This window comes from Schistocerca serialis, chromosome 11 (genome assembly GCF_023864345.2).
Source record: "Schistocerca serialis cubense isolate TAMUIC-IGC-003099 chromosome 11, iqSchSeri2.2, whole genome shotgun sequence".
NCBI classification, from domain to species: Eukaryota; Metazoa; Arthropoda; class Insecta; order Orthoptera; family Acrididae; genus Schistocerca; species Schistocerca serialis.
The window spans coordinates 52,220,777-52,245,288 of record NC_064648.1 but is presented as its reverse complement, the minus strand read 5'-3'; the positions used below and the strand labels follow the sequence as shown (position 1 = coordinate 52,245,288).

The window sequence follows — 24,512 nt, the reverse complement described above, 5'->3', positions numbered from 1 at the left end:
GACTCTGTGAGCTGACCCCTTACTTGAGAAAATTCACTCAAGATGTATAATATCAATGTTCTGAAATTGGTCCTATGGTGTGTTTTCAGGCTGGTGAACAAAGCTGATGGTGGAATGTACCATGCATAGGTCAGGCCCATCCAGCACTGAGTATATACCCTGATAACACCACCAGCTGTCTGCTGTAGATTTTATCAGTCAAGCAACATCTAAAAGTATAAAGTTAGGCATATATTTCAATAGTTAATGCATAAATAAACAAGTTACTTAAACGGATGTTAAATGCAGTGGAAAGGAAATAATAAGGAAATGTAAACACAGTGGCAAAGTTAAGCTGAATGCTCTATGCTGTCAGTGTAAGACACTCCCCCTGCGGGTCCGGGGATTAGAATAGGTCCGAGGTATTCCTGCCTGTCGTAAGAGGCGACTAAAAGGAGTCCATCCCCCTCACGGGGGTAGTTAGCGCCTGCGTCCGGAGACGGACGGTTTCACGACCTATAATCGTGGTCTCTTTGGTTTTTCACTTCTCGTTTCTTCCTTCCTTTTGTTGGTTCCTTTCCTTGCTCTTCTCCACTTCACTGTCTTCCTTACTCTTTCCCTTGACTTCTCCTTGCCTTCTCATTGCCTTTTTCTCCTTGCCTTCTCATTGCCTTTTTCTCCTTGCCTTCTCATTGCCTTTTTCTCCTTGCCTTCTCATTGCCTTTTTCTCCTTGCCTTCTCATTGCCTTTTTCTCCTTTCCTTCTCATTGCCTTTTTCTCCTTTCCTTCTCATTGCCTTCTTCTCCTTGCCTTCTCATTGCCTTCTTCTCCTTGCCTTCTCTGGTCTCCGCCTCGGCGTTTGAGACAGTCTGTCCTCTTTCTCCCTCTCTCTCTTCTTTTTCCTCTTCTTCCTTCCTCCCTGTGCGTGTCTGAAGGCCGACCCACGCGTTCGCACGCGTAGCCGGTGACGGGGTAACGCGTAAGTCCCCGCCCTGGGTAGACATGTAAGGCACGCGCGTACCCCCTGGTAAAGGCCAGGCCCGGGGAGGGGTGAATGCCTGAGCTGATACCTTCTGACCATGCCGATTGGTCCCTCCGTCTGTTTCTCGGGAGGTGTGACCTGAGGTGTAAACATTCACCTAAGGCGGGAGTGCCCTCTGAGAGGGTCCCCACAAGGAAGGAGCGCGCCATCGGAGACGCTGGCAATCATGGGGGATTCCTCCGCAATGGATTCTACTCCATCGCTTTCGACTTCGACCCAAAAACGGAAACGTGACCAGCCAACAGTGACAAAAGTACTACCGCCTGCCCCACAGTTCCTCGTAGTTTCTCGATCTGAGGACGGAAAGGATTTTTCCTCTGTCAACCCTTTCGTCATTCAGAAGGGCGTAGATGCCATAGCCGGATCTGTCAAATCTTGTACCAGGTTGCGTAACGGTACCTTATTACTAGAAACTGAGAGTGCCTTTCAGGCGCAAAAACTGCTTCGGGCCACACTCTTGTACACGTTCCCTGTCCGGGTGGAGGCCCACCACACTTTGAATTCGTCTTGTGGTGTAGTCTATAGTAGCTCCCTCGACGGATTGACTGACGAGGAGCTTCAATCTTTCCTCGCTGAGCAGGGTGTGACGGCTGTCCATCGGCTCATGAAAAAGGTCAACAATGACCTTGTACCGACCCGGACACTTTTCTTGACCTTCGATAGTGTTAAGCTGCCATCGCGCATCAAGGCGGGCTACGAGGTTATTTCTGTTCGCCCCTATGTCCCGACACCTACGCGCTGCTACCAGTGTCAGCGTTTCAATCACACTCGACAGTCTTGCTCCAATGCGGCTAAATGTGTCACTTGTGGCAGGGATGCCCATGAGGGTGACTGTCCACCTCCGTCTCCTCGTTGTGTGAACTGTCAGGGTGACCATGCCGCATCCTCCCGCGACTGTCCTGTCTATAAGGAAGAACGCTGTATCCAGGAAATTCGAGTCAAAGAGAAAGTGTCCACCTCGGCTGCTCGCAAGCTATTGGCTAGTAGGAAGCCCACGCTGCTCCCAGCGGGGAAATACAGCACTGTCCTCGCCTCTCCTCGGACTACCCGGGAGGTAGCAACCCAGACATGCGATCTGACCTTCAGCACCACGGTCGTCCGTTCGGCCAGTGCTAAGATCGCGCGGTCGACGTCTCCTCTTCCTCCCGTCACCCCACAGACACCAGCCACTTCCTCAGTTTCTGCTAAGTCGAAGACCCCGAAGTCAGATGCACGGGCCTTCAAGAAGGAACCATCCCGTGCAGACTTCCTCCGTCCCTCGACCTCCCAGCCTTCGACCGGTACTTCCACCAAACGTCCTTCTAAAAAGGCACATAGGAAGCACAGTTCTCCTTCTCCGCCGCGGCGCCTTTCTTCTCCTGCGCCACCCAGCGGTTGCCGCCCTAGGCCGTCATCCGTTTCGCCTGGCCGCACCGCTGGTAGCCGAACATCTGGCCGTTCACCGGCGGAGGAAGCTCCCCCTCCCGGCCATCCTCCCGAGATGGCCGATGACCCTATAGACCCAATGGACGATGACTGTCCGCCTCCTGATAGCAGCGGCAGTGCTCGCTTGAAGCCAGGCCCTAAGCGGCCTTCGAGGTGACCACTTCTATCATCTTCCTTTTCTTACGATGGCACTTATTCACTGGAATATTCGCAGCATTCGCTCCAACCGAGAGGACTTGAAGTTGCTGCTCCGCTTGCATCGTCCGCTCGTCGTAGCCCTCCAGGAAACGAAGCTACGCCCATGCGATCAAATTGCCTTGGCACACTACACCTCTGTGCGTTTTGACCTACCCCCTGTGGTAGGTATCCCAGCTCATGGAGGGGTTATGTTGCTGGTCCGGGATGATATTTACTACGATCCCATCACGTTGCACACCGACCTGCAGGCAGTTGCCATCCGCATTACTCTCCCAACTTTTACGTTTTCCTTTTGTACCGTTTACGCTCCATCGTCATCTGCCGTTACCAGGGCAGACATGACGCAACTTATTGCTCAGCTACCTGCACCATTTTTGTTAACTGGAGACTTCAATGCCCACCATCCCCTTTGGGGCTCTCCAGCATCCTGCCCGAGGGGCTCCTTGTTGGCAGACCTTTTCACCCAGCTCAATCTTGTCTGCCTCAATACTGGCGCCCCTACTTTTCTTTCGGACACATCTCACACCTATTCCCATTTAGACCTCTCTATATGTACTCCCAAACTTGCACGCCGGTTTGAGTGGTATGCACTTGCTGATACATATTCGAGCGACCACTTCCCGTGTGTTATCCATCTCCTGCAGCGTACTCCCTCTCCGTGCTCCTCTAGTTGGGCCATCTCCAATTCAGACTGGGGGCTCTTCTCTTCCAGGGCGACCTTTCAGGATCAAACCTTCACAAGCTGCGATCGTCAGGTCGCACACCTCACGGAAGTCATTCTCGCTGCTGCTGAATATTCCATCCCTCACTCTACTTCTTCTCCACGTCGCGTACCGGTCCCCTGGTGGACCGCAGCATGTAGAGACGCTTTACGTGCTCGTCGACGTGCTTTACGCACCTTTAAACGCCACCCTACAGTGGCGAATTGTATTAATTATAAACGATTACGTGCTCAGTGTCGTCGTATTATTAAAGAAAGCAAGAAAGCCAGCTGGGCTGCTTTCACAAGCACCTTCAACAGTTTTACTCCTTCTTCTGTTGTCTGGGGTAGCCTGCGCCGGCTATCTGGCACTAAGGTCCACTCCCCAGTTTCTGGCTTGAAGGTCGCGAATGAAGTCCTTGTGGCCCCTGAGGCTGTCTCCAATGCCTTCGGCCGCTTTTTCGCCGAGGTTTCGAGCTCCGCTCATTACCACCCTGCCTTCCTCCCCCGCAAACAGGCAGAGGAGGCTAGGCCACCTGACTTCCGCTCCTCGAATTGTGAAAGTTATAATGCCCCATTCACCATGCGGGAGCTCGAAACCGCACTTGGCCGATCACGGTCCTCCGCTCCAGGGCCTGATTCTATTCATATTCAGATGCTGAAGAACCTTTCTCCTGCGGGTAAAGGTTTTCTTCTTTGTACATACAATCGCATCTGGATTGAGGGACATGTTCCCACATGCTGGCGCGAGTCTATCGTTGTCCCGATTCCTAAGCCGGGGAAGGACAAGCACTTGCCTTCCAGTTATCGACCTATCTCGCTTACCAGCTGTGTCTGTAAAGTGATGGAGCGAATGGTTAACTCTCGATTGGTTTGGCTGCTCGAGTCTCGACGCCTACTTACCAATGTACAATGTGGATTTCGTAGGCGCCGCTCTGCTGTTGACCATCTGGTTACTTTGTCGACCTTCATTATGAATAACTTCTTGCGGAAGCGCCCGACCGCGGCTGTGTTCTTTGATTTGGAGAAGGCTTATGACACCTGTTGGAGGGCGGGCATTCTCCGCACCATGCATACATGGGGCCTTCGCGGTCGCCTCCCTCTTTTTATTCGTTCCTTTTTACTGGATCGACAGTTTCGGGTACGTGTGGGATCTGTCCTGTCCGACACCTTTCGCCAGGAGAATGGGGTGCCACAGGGCTCAGTTTTGAGCGTCGCTCTCTTCGCCATCGCGATCAATCCAATAATGGATTGCCTCCCAGCTGATGTATCAGGCTCCCTTTTCGTGGACGATTTTACCATCTACTGCAGCGCGCAGTGTACACGTGTCCTGGAGCGCTGTCTTCAGCGTTCTCTTGACCGTCTTTACTCCTGGAGTGTCGCCAATGGCTTCCGTTTTTCTGCCGAGAAGACGGTCTGTATTAACTTCTGGCGCTACAAAGAGTTTCTCCCACCGTCCTTACGACTCGGTCCCGTTGCTCTCCCAATCGTGGAGACAATCAAATTTTTAGGCCTTACCTTTGACAGGAAACTTAGCTGGTCTCCACATGTGTCATATTTGGCCGCCCGTTGTACCCGTTCTTTAAATGTCCTCCGTGTTCTCCGTGGTATGTCGTGGGGAGCGGATCGAACCGTCCTACTTCGTCTATATCGGTCGATCGTCCGCTCCAAGCTGGATTATGGGAGCTTCGTATACTCCTCTGCACGGCCATCCATCTTACGCCGCCTCAACTCCATACAACATCGGGGTTTACGACTTGCGATCGGAGCATTTTATACCAGTCCCGTAGAGAGTCTTCATGCTGACGCTGGCGAATTGCCACTCACCTACCGGCGCGATATACTGCTTTGTCGGTATGCCTGTCGGCTACTGTCAATGCCCGACCATCCGTCTTATCGTTCCTTTTTTGACGACTCTCTTGCCCTTCAATACGGGTTGTATGTCTCTGCCTTGCTACCCCCTGGAGTTCGCTTTCGTCGCCTCCTTCAACACCTTCATTTTTCACTCCCTGCAACCTTTCGAGTGGGCGAGAGCCACACGCCACCTTGGCTCCAGGCTCAGGTCCGCGTTCACCTCGACCTCAGCTCGCTCCCAAAAGAGGTCACCCCCGGTTCGGTCTACCACTCCCGTTTTTTGGAACTTCGTTCGAAGTTCATCGACATGACTTTAATTTATACAGATGGCTCTAAGACCAATGACGGGGTCGGGTGTTCCTTTATTGTTGGGGCACAAAGTTTCCAATACCGGCTCCATGGCCATTGTTCGGTCTTCACAGCTGAGCTCTTTGCCCTCTACCAGGCTGTTCTTTACATCTGCCGCCACCGACATTCTGCTTATGTCATCTGCTCAGATTCCCTGAGCGCCATCCAGAGCCTCAGTGATCCGTACCCGGTTCACCCTTTCGTACACCGGATCCAACGCTCTCTTCAGCAGCTGGTGGACGTCGGTACGCCGGTTAGCTTTATGTGGGTTCCTGGCCATGTCGGTATCCCTGGGAACGAAGCTGCAGATGCCGCGGCCAAGGCTGCGGTCCTCCAGCCTCGGACAGCTTCTTGTTGTGTCCCTTCGTCCGATTTTAGCAGGGTCATTTGTCGGCGCGTTGTGTCGCTGTGGCATGCCGATTGGGCTGCACTTACCGACAACAAGCTTCGGGCCTTAAAACCTCTTCCCGTGGCTTGGACGTCCTCCTCACGCCCTTCTCGGCGGGAGGAGGTCGTTTTAGCAAGGTTACGAATTGGACACTGCCGGTTCAGCCATCGCCATCTGCTGACAGCTGCGCCGGCGCCGTTCTGCCCATGTGGGCACTTGCTGACGGTTAGACACATTTTAATGTCCTGTCCAGATCTTAACACACTGCGCCTCGATCTTAACCTGCCTAATACTTTAGATGCCATTTTAGCGGATGACCCACGAGCAGCTGCTCGTGTTCTTTGTTTTATCAATTTGACAAACCTCGCTAAGGACATGTGATGATGTTTTTTAGTCCTATGCCTGTCAGTCTGTCTTTTATTGTGTTTTCCCTTTTAGTTGTTGTTGTCAACTTGTGCCTCGCGGTGCATTCTTAGAGTAGTCAGGGCGCTAATGACCACTGAAGTTGTGTGCCCGAAAACCACAAAAAAAAAAAAAAAAAAAAAGTGTAAGTATGGAAATGGCCATACTTATAATCAATAACTTGAATTATATAGGTTTACATAGGAAGCTTAAATACTAAATGCAGTTAAATTGTGTGACTAAGAATACTTGGCAGATTCCTCAGCTGTATAAGCTACTGTGACATCAGAACTAAAATCTAAGTTTCAACTATGTGTTAATATAAATTGATTAGTGATGCTGTGTCACTGTCCATCAAAGTACAGAAAAAAAGAACTCAGTTGTGCAAAGTGAAAGTTCTTCAGTCTCAAAAACATAAATGAATGTAATGTAATGAGATAATGCCAAAATCCTGTCATCCATACAATTTTAGAGTGTTCAAATGGCACAACTGGTTGGCTGCCCAGAGACTTCAGTTCAACTACTGTCAAAACCTACCCAGACTTAGCAGTAACTGTTCATTAGCCCAGACTATGTGAGAAACAAACATATTACCAAAGACTATGAGGCACAGCAGCACGGCTTATTTATAACCTCAAGAAACCATACCATGCTAGTCATTTTCAAAACATCATGCAAAAGTAAATTAAAATAAGTGATTGAAAGTACATTGTTTTTATTGAAACTAAACAACTTGAAATACGTACCTTCCTATGCTGGTCACTTTGAAGCTTACCAATCATTCTTGGATAAATATTACATTTAATATCAGTGAAAACATGATAAACTGCCATCATCATGCAACTGTTAAAATAAGTAAATACAAATAAATATTTCTATACAAACAAGTTTGTCATATCAGATGAGATAATAATTTTTTTCCTCATACATTTTGCTTGAGGTTACTATGTAGCACATACCAATTGAAGTGGACGTCTCTTGATCACACTGCATAATAGTTAATTTGTCAAAAAATGCCTAAACACAAATTAACTAAGGATTATTGATTTGATTTTGGCAGGGAAGCTAAAACAGCTGTGGTCTAACAGGCCACTGCTTGCACCGAAACAGTTTGTGCGGTATTGCTCCCTGTATATCTAGTAAAGGCGACCAGTGACCTTACATAGTGCAAGGAGTCCCTTTACCACATCTTTGTTAGACACAATGTGCTGAAAATTCTATCTCATTGTCTCCAATGCCATGCATTCGAAGATTAGGTGTGATGCGGTTTCTTCACTCTCATCACAGATGGTACATTTAGGGTCTTCTTCCATTGTACCCAATGTATGTAGGTGTTTTTTGAAATTCCTGTGGCTGGTCATCAGTCCAACCTTGAGTTTAATCTCATTCCTGTTTGAGCCCAGGATTAGAGTTTCTTTTAAAACACTGCTTTGGCATCATTATCTTCCCATGTTTTTGCTTATAGACCTTGCTCCAGTATTCTGTGTGCTGTCTTCTAAGCCAATTCTGTAGTTCTAGTTTGATCATAGTCTTGGTGATTGTCAGGACAGGATCCGGTCCAACAAATGGAGTCTTTGCCCCCCATCCTTTCCAATCTGTCAGCTTGTTCATTGCCACCGATTCCCAAGTGGCTAGGGACCCACATTAGGTTTACCCTACTGCTTCCCCGTAGCTCCACTAGAACGCTGACATTTTGCAACCACCTTAGATCTTGGTGGAGGAGCTGCCAATGATTTCATGGTTGCCTGGCTGTCTGAATAGATGTAGATACTACGGTCCTTGTAGCACCTACGTACATTCTCCTCCACACAGGCCATGATTGCATTAATTGCAGCTTGGAATATCGAGGCCAGTTTTCCTAGAGAGATGATGTCCTCCAGGTTTGGGTGAACCCTGTACACCCTGGCCCCATTGCCTTGGTCTGATTTCCACCCACCAGTGAACCAGACAGTGTCCCCTGTATGTTGTCAAAATGTTTTTTCCCACTGCTCCTTGCTTCCAATTATTATATTATAAGGCTTGTTGAAGGTGTTGTGAGTTATTATATAGTCTACCGGCATTTCCCCAGCCATTCCTATATTTGCCTCACTCACTGTTTTAGTGTGTGTGTGTGTGTGTGTGTGTGTGTGTGTGTGTGTGTGTGTGTGTGTGTGTGTGTGTGTGTGTGTGCGCTTCTGTGTGTGTGTGTGTGTGTGTGTGTGCGCTTCTGTGTGTGTGTGTGTGTGTGTGTGCGTGCTTCTGTGTGTGTGTGTGTGTGCTTCTGTGTGTGTGTGTGTGTGTGTGTGTGTGTGTGTGTGTGTGTGTGCGCGCGCTTCTGTGTGTGTGTGTGTGTGTGCGCTTCTGTGTGTGTGTGTGTGTTTCTGTGTGTGTGTGTGTGTGTGTGTGTGCTTCTGTGTGTGTGTGTGTGCTTCTGTGTGTGTGTGTGTGTGTGTGTGTGTGTGTGTGTGTGTGTGTGCTTCTGTGTGTGTGTGTGTGTGTGTGTGTGCGCTTCTGTGTGTGTGTGTGTGCGCTTCTGTGTGTGTGTGTGTGTGTGCGCTTCTGTGTGTGTGTGTGTGTGCGCTTCTGTGTGTGTGTGTGTGTGTGCTTCTGTGTGTGTGTGTGTGTGCTTCTGTGTGTGTGTGTGTGTGCTTCTGTGTGTGTGTGTGCTTCTGTGTGTGTGTGTGCTTCTGTGTGTGTGTGTGCTTCTGTGTGTGTGTGTGTGCTTCTGTGTGTGTGTGTGCTTCTGTGTGTGTGTGTGCTTCTGTGTGTGTGTGTGTGTGTGTCTGTCTGTCTGGATATCCCAGTGAGATTCAGTTTTTACCAGTTTTGAGTCTGCTGCCTTCACATTAACCCAAATGTGTAGTGGAGGCATGTCCAGCATGGTTTCCATCCCAGTGGTTGGTGTGCAGCTAATTCTGCCGGGTATGGTTAAGCAGGCCAGTCTTTCCACCGTAGCAATCTCCTTAGCTGCAACCTGCTGTTCTACATTCTTCAAGCCCTGTAGGAGATCCTAACTCTAATCACCATGGTGTATAGCCAGTGCATACCCTCGGGGCTTAATCCCCAGTGTTTGCCACAAGCCCTTCTGGTACTCACTACAGAACCTTTCCCTTTGGAGCAGATGCTCCTAACGTGAGGGGTCCATGTTAGTTTCTCATCTAAGGTTATCCTAGGTATTTCACTATCCCCTTCACAGGTAGAGTTTGAATGGAAAGCTTTAGATTCCAACTTGAGTGTTGGATACACTTCTTCATGAATGCTACCACAACACTCTTCTTAGGATTAACCCTTAGATTCTGTTTAATGCACCAGTCTTCTACAATGTCAAGCACACCTTATGCCATATACCTAACTGTGTCAGTAAATTTACCAAGTATTACCCTGACCAGGTCATCTGTGTATCCTTGGCAAAGGCATTGTCTGGAATTTAGTTCCTCAATGATTTAATTCACCATTAGATTCCACAATAAGGGCTACAAAAATCCTCCTTGTGGACAAACTCTAGTGCTGTTAATTACCATCTTTTCATTCATTACAGTGGCCTCTACCCTCCTCCCACTAAGCATGGCACTAGTCGACCTACATGTAGTGGTCACTAGGTCATGCACTTCTGCTGCTCATATATGGAATCAAAGGTTATGTTACTAAAGGCCCCCGTGATGTTCAGGAAGATGCAGAGGGATGTTTTTTGAAAGCGAAGTGCTTTCTCCACCCTACCAGCAATTTGACAGCTGTCTCACACGATTTACCTGGTTCATATGTGTGTTTGTTTGAATGCAGAGGAGCCCTAGTTAGCCTCTTCTATCCAACATGTACATTAACCAGTTTTTCCAATGTTTTAAGAATGAAGGGCAGACTGATTTGTCTCATATCCTTGGCCTTGTTATGATCAATTCTCCCTGGCTTTGGAATAAAGACAACCTTCACTGCCCTCCAGGCATTGGGAATGACTCCTGCTGCTAGGCTAACCCTGAATAACCTGCACAAGACTCTTACAAGATTCTCTCCTGCTTGTTTCAAAAGAGCTGGAAAGATTCCATCAGGGCCAGGTGACTTGAACAGTAAGAATGTTCCCATCGCCCATTGAATTTTCCTGAAATTGATGCACTCCTTGACCGATTCTCAGTCCTCTCTTCAAGTGCCTGAGAACTATTGTCTTTCAGGGGTCCTGTTCTGGTCTAAGTTATCAGCCAGAGCATACTGAGGAAAGTAAGTTTTGCGGAGCAGTTAGTGTCTCATGTTCTGTCTTTGTGCATTCCCGACCCTCCTTCCTCAATGTACCTCCTGGATTAGTTGGTATTCTAGTGAGGATTCTGTGAAGCCTGGCTTGAGATAAGCTCCTCCCCATGGTGGTCACTTTAGAACCTTATGAAATAATCTAAGATAAATATTACATTAAATATCAGTGAAAACATGATAAACTACCATCATATGCAACTGTTATAATAAGTAAACACAAGGAAATATTTCTATACAAACAATTGTCATGTGAGGTGAGATCGTAATTTCATGCTCATTTACATGGTGCTTGAGGGTGCTATGTAGCAGATATGAAGTTCCAATTACAACAAATTGAACTAGACATATCTTGATCACACTGCATAATAGTTAATTTGTCCAAAAAGCATCTAACACACAGTCACTAAGGATAAAGGTAAGGGTGTAGTGTAAATTATGCTGTCTTTTGGTGTAGGGAATTGTGGAGTATATTTAGCTCTGGTCAAATTAACTGAGTAGTTTTAGTCAAATTTTAGATACCCTGGATCAAGTAGAGTTCCAGACAAACAATGCATTCACTGTACAGTTTGATTTGTTGTTTATGCTTGTGGCAGTTTTGGCTTACCAGTAGTACAATTTAGCATTATTGTAATTAGTGTTTATAAAAATCAATTAATGAAAAACTGCTAAAGTTGAGATGCACAGTTTGATATAGTACTGTTGAGTTCAATTTTAATGTTTCTCTGTGCCATATTTGTGAATAATATTTTATAGCTGGAAAGTGACAAATTAGCAGTTGGCTATGCATCTGATTTCTTGAGACATCAATCAGCAGAGTTAGAATATTTGATTTGTTGAATCTTTGTTTATTGCTGTCTCTCACTTATTTTGGCCGCATTCATCTTTTGTTTGTCAATGAGTTAATGATTATGTTTAAATGTGTGACAAAAATTCTACTTGCCATCATAGCAGTGACCTTGGAAAAGTCCTAAAATTCTTCAAAGATACTAGTGCAAAAGTTAGTTGTCGGCGTTTTCTCACAGGAAAGTATTCCCAATAGATAGCAGGTTATTGGCATTTCTCTTGGCTTGGGAGGAACATAGTTCACCAGAACAAATTTTTAAATGTATAGGTGTTCATGTTTCAATGTTAAGTCGAAAATGTTTGGTGTCAATCCTGTGCATTTGATGTTAGATTCACATTTCTATCTTACTTGTAGTATTTGAAAGTTTGAATGCATGACAAATTTTCAGTTACTTTTTGTTCAAATTAATTTCCAGCACTGCTTACAAAGACTTGATATCATATATTAGGGATTATAAAATTCATTTGAGTCAAAATTCGTGGTTGCCCAATAATGGCCATATATTCAATGCCGCAGGAAATCTATGTATGGTAGTGAAACATGGACAGTGGGAAAACCGGAACAGAAGAGAATCGAAGCATTTGAGATGTGGTGCTTATAGATGTATGTTGAAAATTAGGTTGGACTGATAAGGTAAGGAATGAAGAGGTTCTACGCAGAATCGGAGCGGAAAGGAATATGTGGAAAACACTGATAAGGAGAAGGGACAGGATGATAGGACATCTGCCAAGACGTGAGGGAATGACTTCCATGGTACTAGAGGGAGCTGTAGAGGGCAAAAACTGTAGAGGAAGACAGATTGGAATACGTCAAGCAAATAATTGAGGACGTAGGTTGCAAGTGCTACTCTGAGATGAAGAGGTTAGCACAGGAAAGGAATTCGTGGCAGGCCGCATCAACCAGCCAGTAGACTGATGACAAAAAAAAGGAAATCTATTGGATTCAATTAGCAGCAGTGCACCGATGCAAGAAACTTGAGTTACAGGGATTTACAAACTTGCTGACAGTGTCTCCCTCCTGCCCTGCAATCACAAACCCAGAATGCTGTCTAGCCTGTGATGCATAATTGAAGTCTACAGTGCCAGTGAACTTGAACTGAAAGTGATTTGTGTTATTGGTAACAAAAGAATATTTTCTTTTGTAGCTAGTTCCACAATGGAAAAAATAATGTATTCATATGATGTGGACTATAAATAGAAAGTATTAGCATATGCAGAAGAATGTGGAAACACAGCAGCTGAGGAGCATTTCATTCCTCCACCAACAGAGAAAAAACAATTCGCTATTGGTGTGCTAGTAAAGAAGAACTGCAGAACACGAAGGCCAAATGTGAGAAAAGAGGACTGAATACAAAATCGTCAAAACTAGATGATAATATATTGAAATGGATTGAAGCACACCATCTAAATGGTACTGGATTTGCTACAAAAATGACTCAAATATATGCTTGTAAGCTAGTGCTACAGTGGAGCTTAACCAATATTAAGGGTGAAAATGTTTGGTGCTACAGGTTTATGAAGTATCATGGACTTTGCGTGCGAACCAAGACCAAAACGTCATATAAAATGCCATAAGAGTGTGAAGAGAGAGTATTATCAGTCCATCACGGGTTCGATTCCTGGCTGGGTCGGAAATTTTCTCTGCTCAGGGACTGGGTGTCGTGTTGTCCTAATCATCATTTCATCCTCATCAACACGCAAGTTGCCAAAGTGGTGTCAAATCGAAAGACGTGCACCAGACGAGCAGTCCACCCGACGGGAGACCCTCGTCACACGACGTTTCATTTTTTATCACACTATTATACAACATTGAAAGAAAATCATTGTGGAACTAAGCTAAATAGTGAATATGATGGACTTGATGTGCCAAGTAACAAAATTGTTGCCATGAAAGGTGCTAAAACAGTAACCATAAAAACAAGTGAACATTAGAAATGCAGTACACTATTGTTCTTTCATGTTGTGTTGAAGGTACTGAACTAAATCCAGTGATCATTTTCAAGTTTTATCCAATGTCAGAACCTTCTGAAATACTCCCAGGTGTTTACATACATGACAAGGGTTGGATGGATGAGGCTGGTACAAAATTATGGATTAACGGTGTGTTGGAGTGAAGGGAAGGCACTTCATTGAAGAAGAGTTCTCTTCTTGTGCTAGATCACTTGAGTAGTCATTTGTAAAATTCTGTGAAAGAGAAATTGAGACAGTTAAATACAAATCTTGCTGTTATTGCTGGAGGACTTACTTCACAATTGCAACTTCTTGATGTTGATACTACACTGAAGAGCCAAAGAAGCTAGTATACCTGTGTAATATCATGTAGGACCCCAGTAAGCATGCAGAAGTGCCACAACATGACATGCCATGGACTCAACTAATGTCTGAAGTAGTGCTGGAGGGGGAGGGAGGGAGGGGGAATTGACACCATGAATCTTGCAGGGCTGACCATAAATCCAAGAGTACAAGGTAGTGGAGATCTTTTCTGAACAGCACATTGCAAGGCACCCCAGATACGCTGAATAATGTTAATGTTGGGGGAATTAGGAGGCTAGCAGAAGTGATTCTCAGAAGTGTTCGTGGAGCCACTCTGTAGCAGTTGTGGATGTGTGGGTTGTCGCATTGTCCTGCTGGAATTGCCCAATTCTGTTGGAATGCACAATGGACATGAATGGATGCAGCTGATCACAGGACGCTTATGTACATATCACTTGTCAGTCATATCTAGATGTATCAGGGGTCCCATACAATTACGGCACACACCCCACACAACCACTACAGATTCAACACCAGGTTGAACAGTACCCTGCTGACAAGCAGGGTCCATGGATTCACGAAGCTGTCTCCATACCTATACACTTCCATCCACTCAATACAATTTGAAATTAGATTTGTCTGACCAGTCAACATGTTTCCAGTCATCAACAGTCCATTGTCGGTATTGACAGTTGCAGGTGAGGTGTAATACTTTGTGTTGTGCAGTCATCAAAGGTGCACAAGTGGACCTTTGGCTCCAAAAGCCCATATCAGTGATGTTTTGTTGAATGGTTTGCATGCTAATAGTTTTTGATGGCCCAGCATTGAAACCTACAGAAATTTGCAGGATTGCACTTCTGTGACATTGAATGATTCTCTTCAGTTGTTGTTGGCCCCATTCTTGCAGTATCTTTTTCCGACCACAGCGATGTAAGAAATTTTTTGTTTTACTGGATTACTGATATTCACTGTACACTTTTGAAATCGTCACATGAGAAGATCCCTACTTCATTGCTACCTCAGAAATTCTATGCCTCATCGCTCATGCTCTGGCTGTAACACATTCAGACTTAATTAAATCTTAATTACCTGCCGTTGTAGCAGCAGAAACAGGTGGTTGAGACCCTTGTCGTATATAGGTATTGCGGACTGCAGTGTCACATTCTCTTTGTTTACATGTCTCTGTCTTTGAATACGATGGCTTAGACCAGTTTCAGTGCCACTTCAGTGTATTTAAGGTGTATATGGAAGAGGATTGGAACAAATGGATGATGGATTAAGCTCAACATGAAATCATGACAAAGGGGGTCTTATAATGATCTACAAACAAATAAGTGTTTCAGTCAATAAAGCTCTTGTGATCTAGGGTGAGAGAAAATATCACAGTTAAATCTTTCATGAAGGATGGCATAAGTAATGCTCTCAGTAGTAGTGAAGACCATCTTACATATAAAGAGGACAATGATGTGGAGAAAAGAGGAAGTCCAGATATTGAATTTCAGTGATTTTAAAGGTCGTTTTGGTTTTATAAACTGAGAAATTTGTAGGCTGACTTTGCAATTTGTTGATAAGAGTGGTAAAAATGTACTTTTCTTAAAAATTGCTTGAAAATTAAAGTGCACTTTAGTCTGTAAAATATGGTAGTTATTTTATTTGAATGCATTTTGATTTGATCTGATGAGCTCACATAAAACAATGTACTCAAGGATTGTTGCTGCTGTCCAGAGAGTCATCAGATTGTGTATAGTGATCTGCAGAACAAAACTATTTGTACTCTGCCACTGTTGTTTACTATTTGCTCATTTCATCTCACCATGGGTCTAAATACAGTTCTACTACAGTAACACTTAATGTTTTATAGAAAGCATTAGTTTCACTTACATAAACATAAGTGTATAATAGAAAAAACTGCCATGAGTAATTGAAAAATATGAAATTATAATCTATTAAGTACAAGTCTACATATTGTTTAAATAAGGTTACGTTACATCAAGAGAGATGTAATTCTTTTGACTGAAAAGTAATTTGTAGGTCTCACTGTATAAGAATAAAACTATTTTGGGATCTGAAGAACAAATAACTATTTGGTGCATACACATGGTCTTTGATCACAGCTGCACATCAATTTGGCATTGAATCCACAAGCTTTTGTAATTCGTCAATTGGGAGTTCTGACCATAGGTTCAATAAGATACCAGCAAACTGATTCTTGTTCTTCTATCATGAACACATCAATTCAGTGCATATCAGAGGCATTCAGCTGGATTTAGATCCAGGCTTTGGCTTATGCACCCAAAAAGTTTGTTTTTGGTCTGAAAAGAATTGTTTTGAAAATAGGCAGAGGTGTGTTTAGAATCATTGACCTACTGAAGTATCCAATTATTTGACATATTCTTTCTTCTACATGGAATCATACTATTTTCTAAAATGTGACTGTACTGGAAACATCCCCACGTTAGACCTGTCTTTGGCATTCTAAGTTCGAGTTTTCCCTCCAAACTCTATCCTGTCCCTAATTTTTGAATTTGAGTGGGTTTATGTCATTTATCAGGTAGATCACTTGTTATTATGTGACTTTTTACAGTAGACTTGTCAGCATAGTTCATGATGTTGCTTGAGATCATGCCTAAAATGGTGCTGTTTCTTGTGGTGCAGCAGCTGATTGCTTACAAATATTTCTGTCCTTCTTCCTCGCTCTTCTTCAAGCATGACCTGACCTTGGTTCATTGATTATTTCCTGTTCTTGCCATTGACTGTGCACACTTGTTAGTGGTTGTGATATGCCATATTGTATAGCAGTACTAGACTGCTACCTCCCAGTCTTCAAGACAAGCAAAACAGCTTGTCTCAAATCAAGCAAGTGTTCTGTTTTGGTATGCTTCTAATTCTCTACAAGTAAACAATCACTTAGTGAATGTGTGAGAAATAGTAGTTAATGAATACCATACCATCAAGGCAAGTTATGTAATTTTCAGCTAAAGGAATATATACTTACATTGTTATTGTATCATCTTGTTCGTTCACTAGATACGAAACCACAGCAGCGTGAAGCTCTTTATGGAGTGACACTTCCATGTGTTTTTCTTTTGTGACTGCTTGCAAGCAGTACTGACAGCATAACAATGAAACTCAAAAATATTTATGAGCACTGCTGTAGCTTAACAAAATACTCCGCATACTGTTGTCAGCATATTTGCAGAGACTCTTTGACCTCCTTGCTATAATTTGTTTGCAATACATACACCATCACTATGCTTTCCTGGTAAGGTATTGCAAGAGTGGAACAAAAATAATATTTTTTTGTCCTGCTCCAATACAGGCCAGCTAAGGTTTTACATTTCTTTATGCTACTACTTCATCTGTACACTTCTTTCTTTCTTTCTTTCTTTCTTTTCTTTCTTTCCACACACCTGATGTCCAGTTACTATCTTGTCTTCTTGGAACTATTTTGCTACGGAGAATTTATCAACTCAATTCTGTTTCTGTATTTGGTTTGATTCAATTTCTTGCTTATTTATACAAGTTCCTTATAGTTCTTTGTGCACTTCTGTAAGCCAATGAGTTATTTTTTTATGTTTTTAGTACTGCTGCACAGTTTTTCTTTTCAGTATGCTAAGACTCATTAGCCTTCTTTGCCAAATTTTGTCTCCAGTTATTTTCCTACATATTTGTCTATACTTCTGTATTGCTTATGAATTTAAATGTTTTTGCTGGTGTTCTGTTTCCAAATATCTTTTCTTTTATGGTAATTTTCACTATCTTTTGTTGATTCTAAAATTAGTATTTGTGAAACAGATGTGTATTCTGGCCAAATGACTGCCTTGCAAGTCGGAGTTTTGGCTACATGACTTCTTCTAGATTCTTAAATCTGTCTTCCCCTGTTACTCCCATACTTTGTATTTGATTGGGATGTTGCAGTCCTGTTAGCCATTACTGCTTCACCGCTTCTTATCAGAGGAGATGAGTAGTAATGATTTTCCTACTGTTTCTCTTCCTATCTGTTTTGTGCTTTCTCTACACTGTCAGTATTGCTAAGTTATCTACAAAATTTGAACAGACAATTTTGACATTATCCATTTTCTAAGTAGTATTCGACTTCTGGTATTAGATTCTGACAACTGCTTCATCTGTTCAGTGTTCACTTGTTAAAGTATGGTCTGAAAGAAGAATGGTGTTAGTCCATTGCCTTAGCTAAAGTCTGTTCATATCTCAAATGAGACTGAAGTTCTTTTAATAGGACTCGTGTTGTCCTCTGTATTTCAGATTCTTTAAGAATATTGAATAAAAGCAGTCCTGCTTCTAAAATTTTACAAATGTATTCCAATAGTATTCTGCTCCTTTAGTCTTATCACTTTGCCCTTCATAGGACCTTGCTGTCCTAAGCTATCTCTGATATATCTTGCATTTTAGAATTTCTGCTTTTGCTTCCTACTTGAATTTTCATGGAATTTCTTTGAATCTTCTGTGAACATAGTTATCAGTTATTCTAGGCCGGGAATCTTACTTTTATTATTCAGTGGTAATGGTCAATGTCAACAGGTCTGACTCTGAAATTAATCATATTTTTGGAATTGTGCTTTGCTATTGGCACATAAGCTATCTGATATTCCCAAATCATGTTATTGTTGACTTCATATCTTTTTGGTGGTGTATGTGGGGGTGGGGGGTGTTCGCTGCTAACAATTTTGCTAAATGTCATTTTTATCATTTTTCCTTTTTTATTACATCCACAGTGAGGCAGACGTTTATAAATGAAAAAATTTCTCCCTGGACTGTTACAGAATGTATTTATTCAAAATTGTTAATTTGGCAGTTGTACAATTCTCAAGTAATAGCTCAGTGTGACATAGGAATGCTTTGTAATTCAGTTTGAGAACACTTTCTTTGTGTCAACCATGTTTACAAATTCCATATTCATTATAAGACAAGTGTCTTTGTCATCTGTATTCCTATACAATAGTAGTACTTCATGTAATAATTTCCATCAAAGTCATGTCATACTGCACATCTTGATTTCCACTCCCCATGCGCCAGATGTTACATTTAATGGCTTTGACTTGGTTCATAGTAAGCTCTCACTTGAGAATGGCATAAGTCGTAATTCCAGTTGTGAATAAATACGTTTAATAGCAGTTTAGGCAGAAAATGTTCTCACCTCCATTCTGTACCAGTTTGAGGATAAATTTAATAAAATTGATGATTGTGTACCTCTCATTTACATATTAAATTATTGCAGAGAGAGTCTTTCTGGAGGTAATGGAAAAATTTGGTACCAATTGCAACATAGATTTGCCATTTATGAATACAGTCCTGGACTAGTTTCATGAATTTTTTCGCTGTGTTCTCTGCAAAGAATCTACAGTTCTCTGAACGTGGTATTTCTTCATCTGTGAATGTACTACTTTGTTGTGCCAACTTTAACTTGTCCATTTACAATGCCTGAAAGTATTTAGAGCTTGCCAATATTTATTAATGTTTCTATATTTAATCGTCAAAGCCTGTATGTAGTTTTGGATGTGAACTTAAGGTTGGGTTTAGAAGTCACTCCTCACCTCTAAAAGTTGGTCTGGGCTGCCCAGACCACAAAGGATCAAATGTGTCACTTCTGATGATCGATTAAACTGTCAGTGAATGGCAGTTTTCGTAATACGAAAAAGTAAACGAAAATTTCACCCAAGGTGCAAGTGCATGGCAGATTAAAGATTTTTTGGTCACTTTTCTTTGTGAAGTGTTGGAGGAAGTATGATTACAACTCAATTACTGGCTTGTATTGTTATATACAGTACTGAAGACAAAGGGAGAAAATGAAGAGTGAATTCTTACTACCATTCTGTTTCAGTAACTGCAACACTTTATCATGCTCCTCTAATGATATTTTCAAGCCTCACTTACAGCATTTTGTGGACCAATCACATGTTGGTGGGTGTTAGTATAATGGTATTTATTTACTGTCTCATCATTTGTAAATCACTTTACATTTCTTGAAATGTTTCAGGTGGAAACCTCAACAAGATACACATATGATAGTGCAAGGTAAGTTTTCATAATTCATTGCAGAACTTTTTGAGTAATATGAATTTTTATTTATTTATTGTAATAGTACTTCAGATATAAAATGCACTACTGTAATTATTCAGTATTACTGATAAGCAACAACATTACAAGGCAGTATGGTCAGTAATGCTATTCTCTGCAACAACCATTATGTCACTGTTCCTAAATATGTAGAACGAATGTCTAATATCCATACAGGAAAACAAAAGTTCAGGTGGAATGTCAGCACCTGTATTGGGCTGAATGTGGAATGTTGCATGAAAATCACTGAAATTCAATAGATTCATCTTGATGAGCACAAGCTAATATACTGCAATCGAAAAGTAAGAAGGAAGGGTGAGTGGGTATATATCCAAAAATTGGAGCTGATTCCTGGCCTTCCCGATTAGTGAATATAGTGTTGAACAGCTCTTTCAATGCTGTGCCACACTGGTGCTCAGGAAGCACACAAGCTCATAGTGGTGACAGTGTACAGGCCACCATCAAGAAGAATCTTATGTATCTGGTGCCACTTTCAGTAAGGTTGTGAAGACTTAACTAGTGAATCCTCATTCTCTTTGTTTCTCCTTCATCCCGGTGTGTTCCTGAAGGCTGGCCCATTCATGACACACATTACAGGTGACAAGGTAATGCATAATTCCCAGCTCCTGGTCAACAGGTAGGGTTCGCACATACACTCTGAAACAGTCCATGCCTAGAGAGGGGTAACTGCCTAAGCTGTTACCTTCCCAAATCCCAGTTGGTCCCTCTCTCAGGAGTTTGGGAGGTGTGACCTGAGGTGTGAACAGTCATTTACGGTGGGTGAATCCCCCCTCTGAGTGTGCCCCCCAGTTGGAAGGAGCGTGCCATTGTAGATGTTGGCAATCATGGTGATATTTTCTTTTCTTTTTTTGCAGTGGCTCACCATCTTAGTGCGTGTCTACTAAACATAAACAGAATGATGCTAAAGATTTGAAGACCCTCCTAACCGCACCTCGGTTCCTCACGGTATCATGTACTGCAGGTCGTCCGTCCTTTGCTACAGTTAATGTGTGCATTATTCTGAAAGGTGGTGTTGCAGTTGCAGGCCCTGTGAAATGCAACTTTGCTTCTGTAGATGTATTGTGATTCTCAAGCTCAACTGCTTACAGCATCACATATCCAGAGCTATCCTGTTCGTGTGGAGAACCATCTTACACTGAACTCTTCACATGGTGTTCTTTACATTCTGATGCTTGATGGCCTCACCGAGGGAGAAGTCCACAGTCATATCTCTCATCATGGCATCACTGCAGCCCATTGAGTAATGAAAAAGATGGATGCAAACTTAATGCCCACATACATTCTTTTTCTACAGTTTGCTCGAGTATTGTTTGCCTCAAAGATTAAGGCAGGCTATGAAGTCATCACGGTCCAACCTTACATTCCAAACCAGACGAGTTCCTACAAGTGTCAACATTATAATAAAACACGTATCCTGTCGAAACATGGCCAAATGTGTTACTCTTGGCAAAGATGCTCACGAGGGTAGTAATTTCCTCCTCCTCTCTGCTGTATCAATTGTAATCCCATGAATTTCCCATGTGTCTTAACGAGTGAGCCATATAAGAGATCTGAGTGAATGAGATCAAACTCCACTTTGTCACTCACACTTGTTAGCTAGTCAAAATCTGTGAATTTTATGATTCGCATTTACAGTACCGTTTTTGCTATGCTATGCATAATGGAGGATTTGCCCACCCAGACTTGCGACCACAATTTCAGTATTGCAGTAGTGAAGTCACCCAGGTCACAGTAGCATCCCCATCTCCTCCCACAGCTGCGCAACAAGCCATCTGATCTTTGCCCTGGTGATAAAATAACCTGTTCCACAACTGTCAATCTGAAAGGACAAAAGCAATACTCCCACAAAGACTTTGTACAGCTAAAAAACATTTATCTGGCAACTAGAAAGTTCTAAGAAATCATACAAAAACATCCAGTCTTCACCTTCCTTGACTAAGAGATCCTCTTCAGTGGTGTTGGCACATATACCCTCACCTGCCTGACCTCCATTTTGCTGGTGCCCGCTGCCTACCAGTTTTCTGCCATGGAATTCACAGGATGGCTCAGGGAGAATGCCAGTATGTTTGTAGATCTCGTGGAACAGGATTCTCCAGCCTCTGCCCCTGTAGCAGTGAATTTTTGAAGATGGGCACTCAGCAGATACCAAGGTGACTAACCTTCATTTGTTCCCTCCTCCCCAATCCTCATTATGACTTCTCCAATGGAACATTTGTGGCATTAGATTGAGCCAAAAGGGATTATAGCTGTTCTTGGAATTGCAGTGTCTGCTTTTTTCTGCTTCCAAGAATAAAAATTGTCCTCACAACCCCTTTGACCTGTCATGTTTCTTCTGGTCCACTTTCACCTTTCCCCCACAGACAGCATTCCACCTCATGGGGGAGCAATGTTGGTCATCGATCTCATCGAACACTTGACTGCTAGCTATGGCAGTCTGCACTTTTGTTCCCCATTTCCCCATTTCACCTTTTCTCTTTTGTAACATCTACACTCCTCCGTGATTTGGTGTTACCAAGTTGGACTTGGTCCAGCTCATTGGTCAGCTCCCTCACTCCTTTTTACTGCTTGGTTAGTTTAATGCCCACCATCTGCTTTGGGGCTCTAGGAGAACCTGTCAAAGAGGTTTCGTCTTAGCTGACGTCCTGAATCCTCTCTCATACCAGTGAAACAGCCATGTTCCTTTCAGATTCCATGCACATTTATTACCATTTAGACCTCTTGTTCTGCACTGTCCAGCTTGCCCGTCATCTCGAATGGCCCATTCCCTCTGACACATACTCAAATGATCACTTTGTGTGCTGTCTATTCAGACTCTCACCCCACCTGAGTGCAAAGCCAATTAGCAGCTTTCTAAGGCCAACTGGAGGCTTTACTCATCCCCCTTTACACAGCTGTGATGACCAGGTAAAGTATCTTCCAAAACTTATCCTTACTGCTGCAGAATGGTCCATGCCATGTACTTCAAGTTGACTTTAGCATGTCCTGGTCCCTGGTAGACTGAGGCATGCAGCAACGTGTTTCACTGGAGCACGTCCTGTGATGGTGAGTTATATTCATTATGAAGAGAGGTGTGTGCAGTGTTGTCACATGTTTTGGGATACTAAAAAACCTACCTGGATGTTGTTTATTAGGTATTTTAAGTTTCGCTCCATCTTCTGTTGTGTGGAGAAACATTCATTGGCTCTCTGGGGCCAAACTTGATTCCCAAATTCCTGGTATGACCATGATGTCAACTCCCATGATATCTCCAACACCTCGGACAGCTATTTTAGAGAGATTTCAAGCCCCACCAACTATAACGGTGCCTTCCTCCCATGTGTAGAGGACAAGGGAGTTATTGTTAGGAAATACGGTGCGAAATTTTGATTTAGTGTGTTTCAGTGCGCGATGCACCAGCCTCACGGCAAACAATGGATGAAGGCTGGCCAATGCGTTATGCAGGTGACGCAGTTTTGAAATGAGTGTTGGTATGTGTGTACGTGTGCAGCAGCCATCAGAACGCAGTATTATCAGAATCTTGCAGGTGTGGGCTGCGTGTGGCACGGTTGCGTTAGCCAACTCATCGAGAACCTTCTAATAAACATGCCGCTGTGTAACTGGCGAATTCAGCAGCGGCCTGCACTATTTAAGGGCATCAGAGGTGGGCGCTGGCATTCGGTTCGACCGATTGGGCATTCGGTCGCTGTCGCTAGCCGCCGCGTCTGCAGTGGGGTGAGCTGGGTTGGGCCTCATGCCGCTGACCTCCTACCGCCTACACAGCTGCTGACAGTGTGGCATCGCGTTCCCCGGACTGCGTGCATCAGCATGTCTCTACCACGACACGAGTGGTGGAGCTGAGCTACCAGAAAATGTATTGCAAGAACCAACAATAAATAGGAAGATTGCTAAAAACAGCCACCTTCTTCTACCCAGCCATGCCCTACAACCCTGACCACATCACCCGCTCCGATCGTCCTATTACAAGTGGTGTTAGTCGGGCAACCTGTGCATCACACACTCCTGTTAGAATTGGTGACACTAGTGGTCTTCTCCTTGGATTTTGAGGAAATTGTGGCTGGTAATCGACGAGGATATGTGGCACCTGAGAAGGGCAACAATGGATCAGCAACTCCTGCAACATGGTAAGTGCCAGTTTTTCGTTTGGTGGTTTGTCTGAACCTGTGGCATAGTCAGTCTTCCCTTCCTGTTCTTCTTTCTGGGCTTACTGTAGTCTGCATTCGATAGCTGGTAGTGACGGAGCAGTCTGTCAGCCGAGATGGCTATTCAGCAGCTAATGGAGCGAATGCCGGAATTAGAGATAGAGCTTGTTCGGTCTAAAGAAGTGAGCAAAGAACGGTTTCCTGTTAATGCAATAATTCTTGACACTTACGCTGCGTCTTTGGTCACCCCTTTCTCGGGAAAAGCTGGGGAGAATGTTACGATTTTTTTTTTGAGAACCTCAGGACGGCTGCTAAATTGGGAAATTTTGGGGTGCAGAAACACTCATGCATGTGGCTAAGTTGAAAGTAACTGGGATGCCAGAGCATACGTTACATGCCATGAAGAATTAAGGGATTGAAGTATTCAAAAAAGGGTTGCTGGAAAAATATCGGAGGAAAAATACGTCTAGATATTATCGGGAACAATTGTATCAAAGGAATGGGGAATCAATAGAAGCTTTTGTACATCGAATTCGAAAAATTAATGTTAAAACCTGTGAGCTAACGCATTCCGATAGGGTTAATGAAGCCATTCAGCAGGAAGCTGAGCAGAGGGCACTAGACGCA

General features: G+C 43.6%; 1 protein-coding gene across 1 annotated transcript in view; it reads left to right on the top strand.

Annotated features, from left to right (window-relative positions):
- LOC126426724 (uncharacterized) overlaps window positions 1–23,596 on the top strand; it is a 92,174-nt gene extending 68,578 nt beyond the window's left edge. Inside the window, exons 5-6 of the mRNA XM_050088646.1 lie at window positions 19,646–19,683; window positions 23,377–23,596. Coding sequence (XP_049944603.1) covers window positions 19,646–19,683; window positions 23,377–23,461 — 123 coding nt within the window. The 3' untranslated portion in view covers window positions 23,462–23,596. The remainder of the gene's footprint in view (window positions 1–19,645; window positions 19,684–23,376) is intronic.
- The last annotated feature ends 916 nt before the right edge of the window (window positions 23,597–24,512 follow it).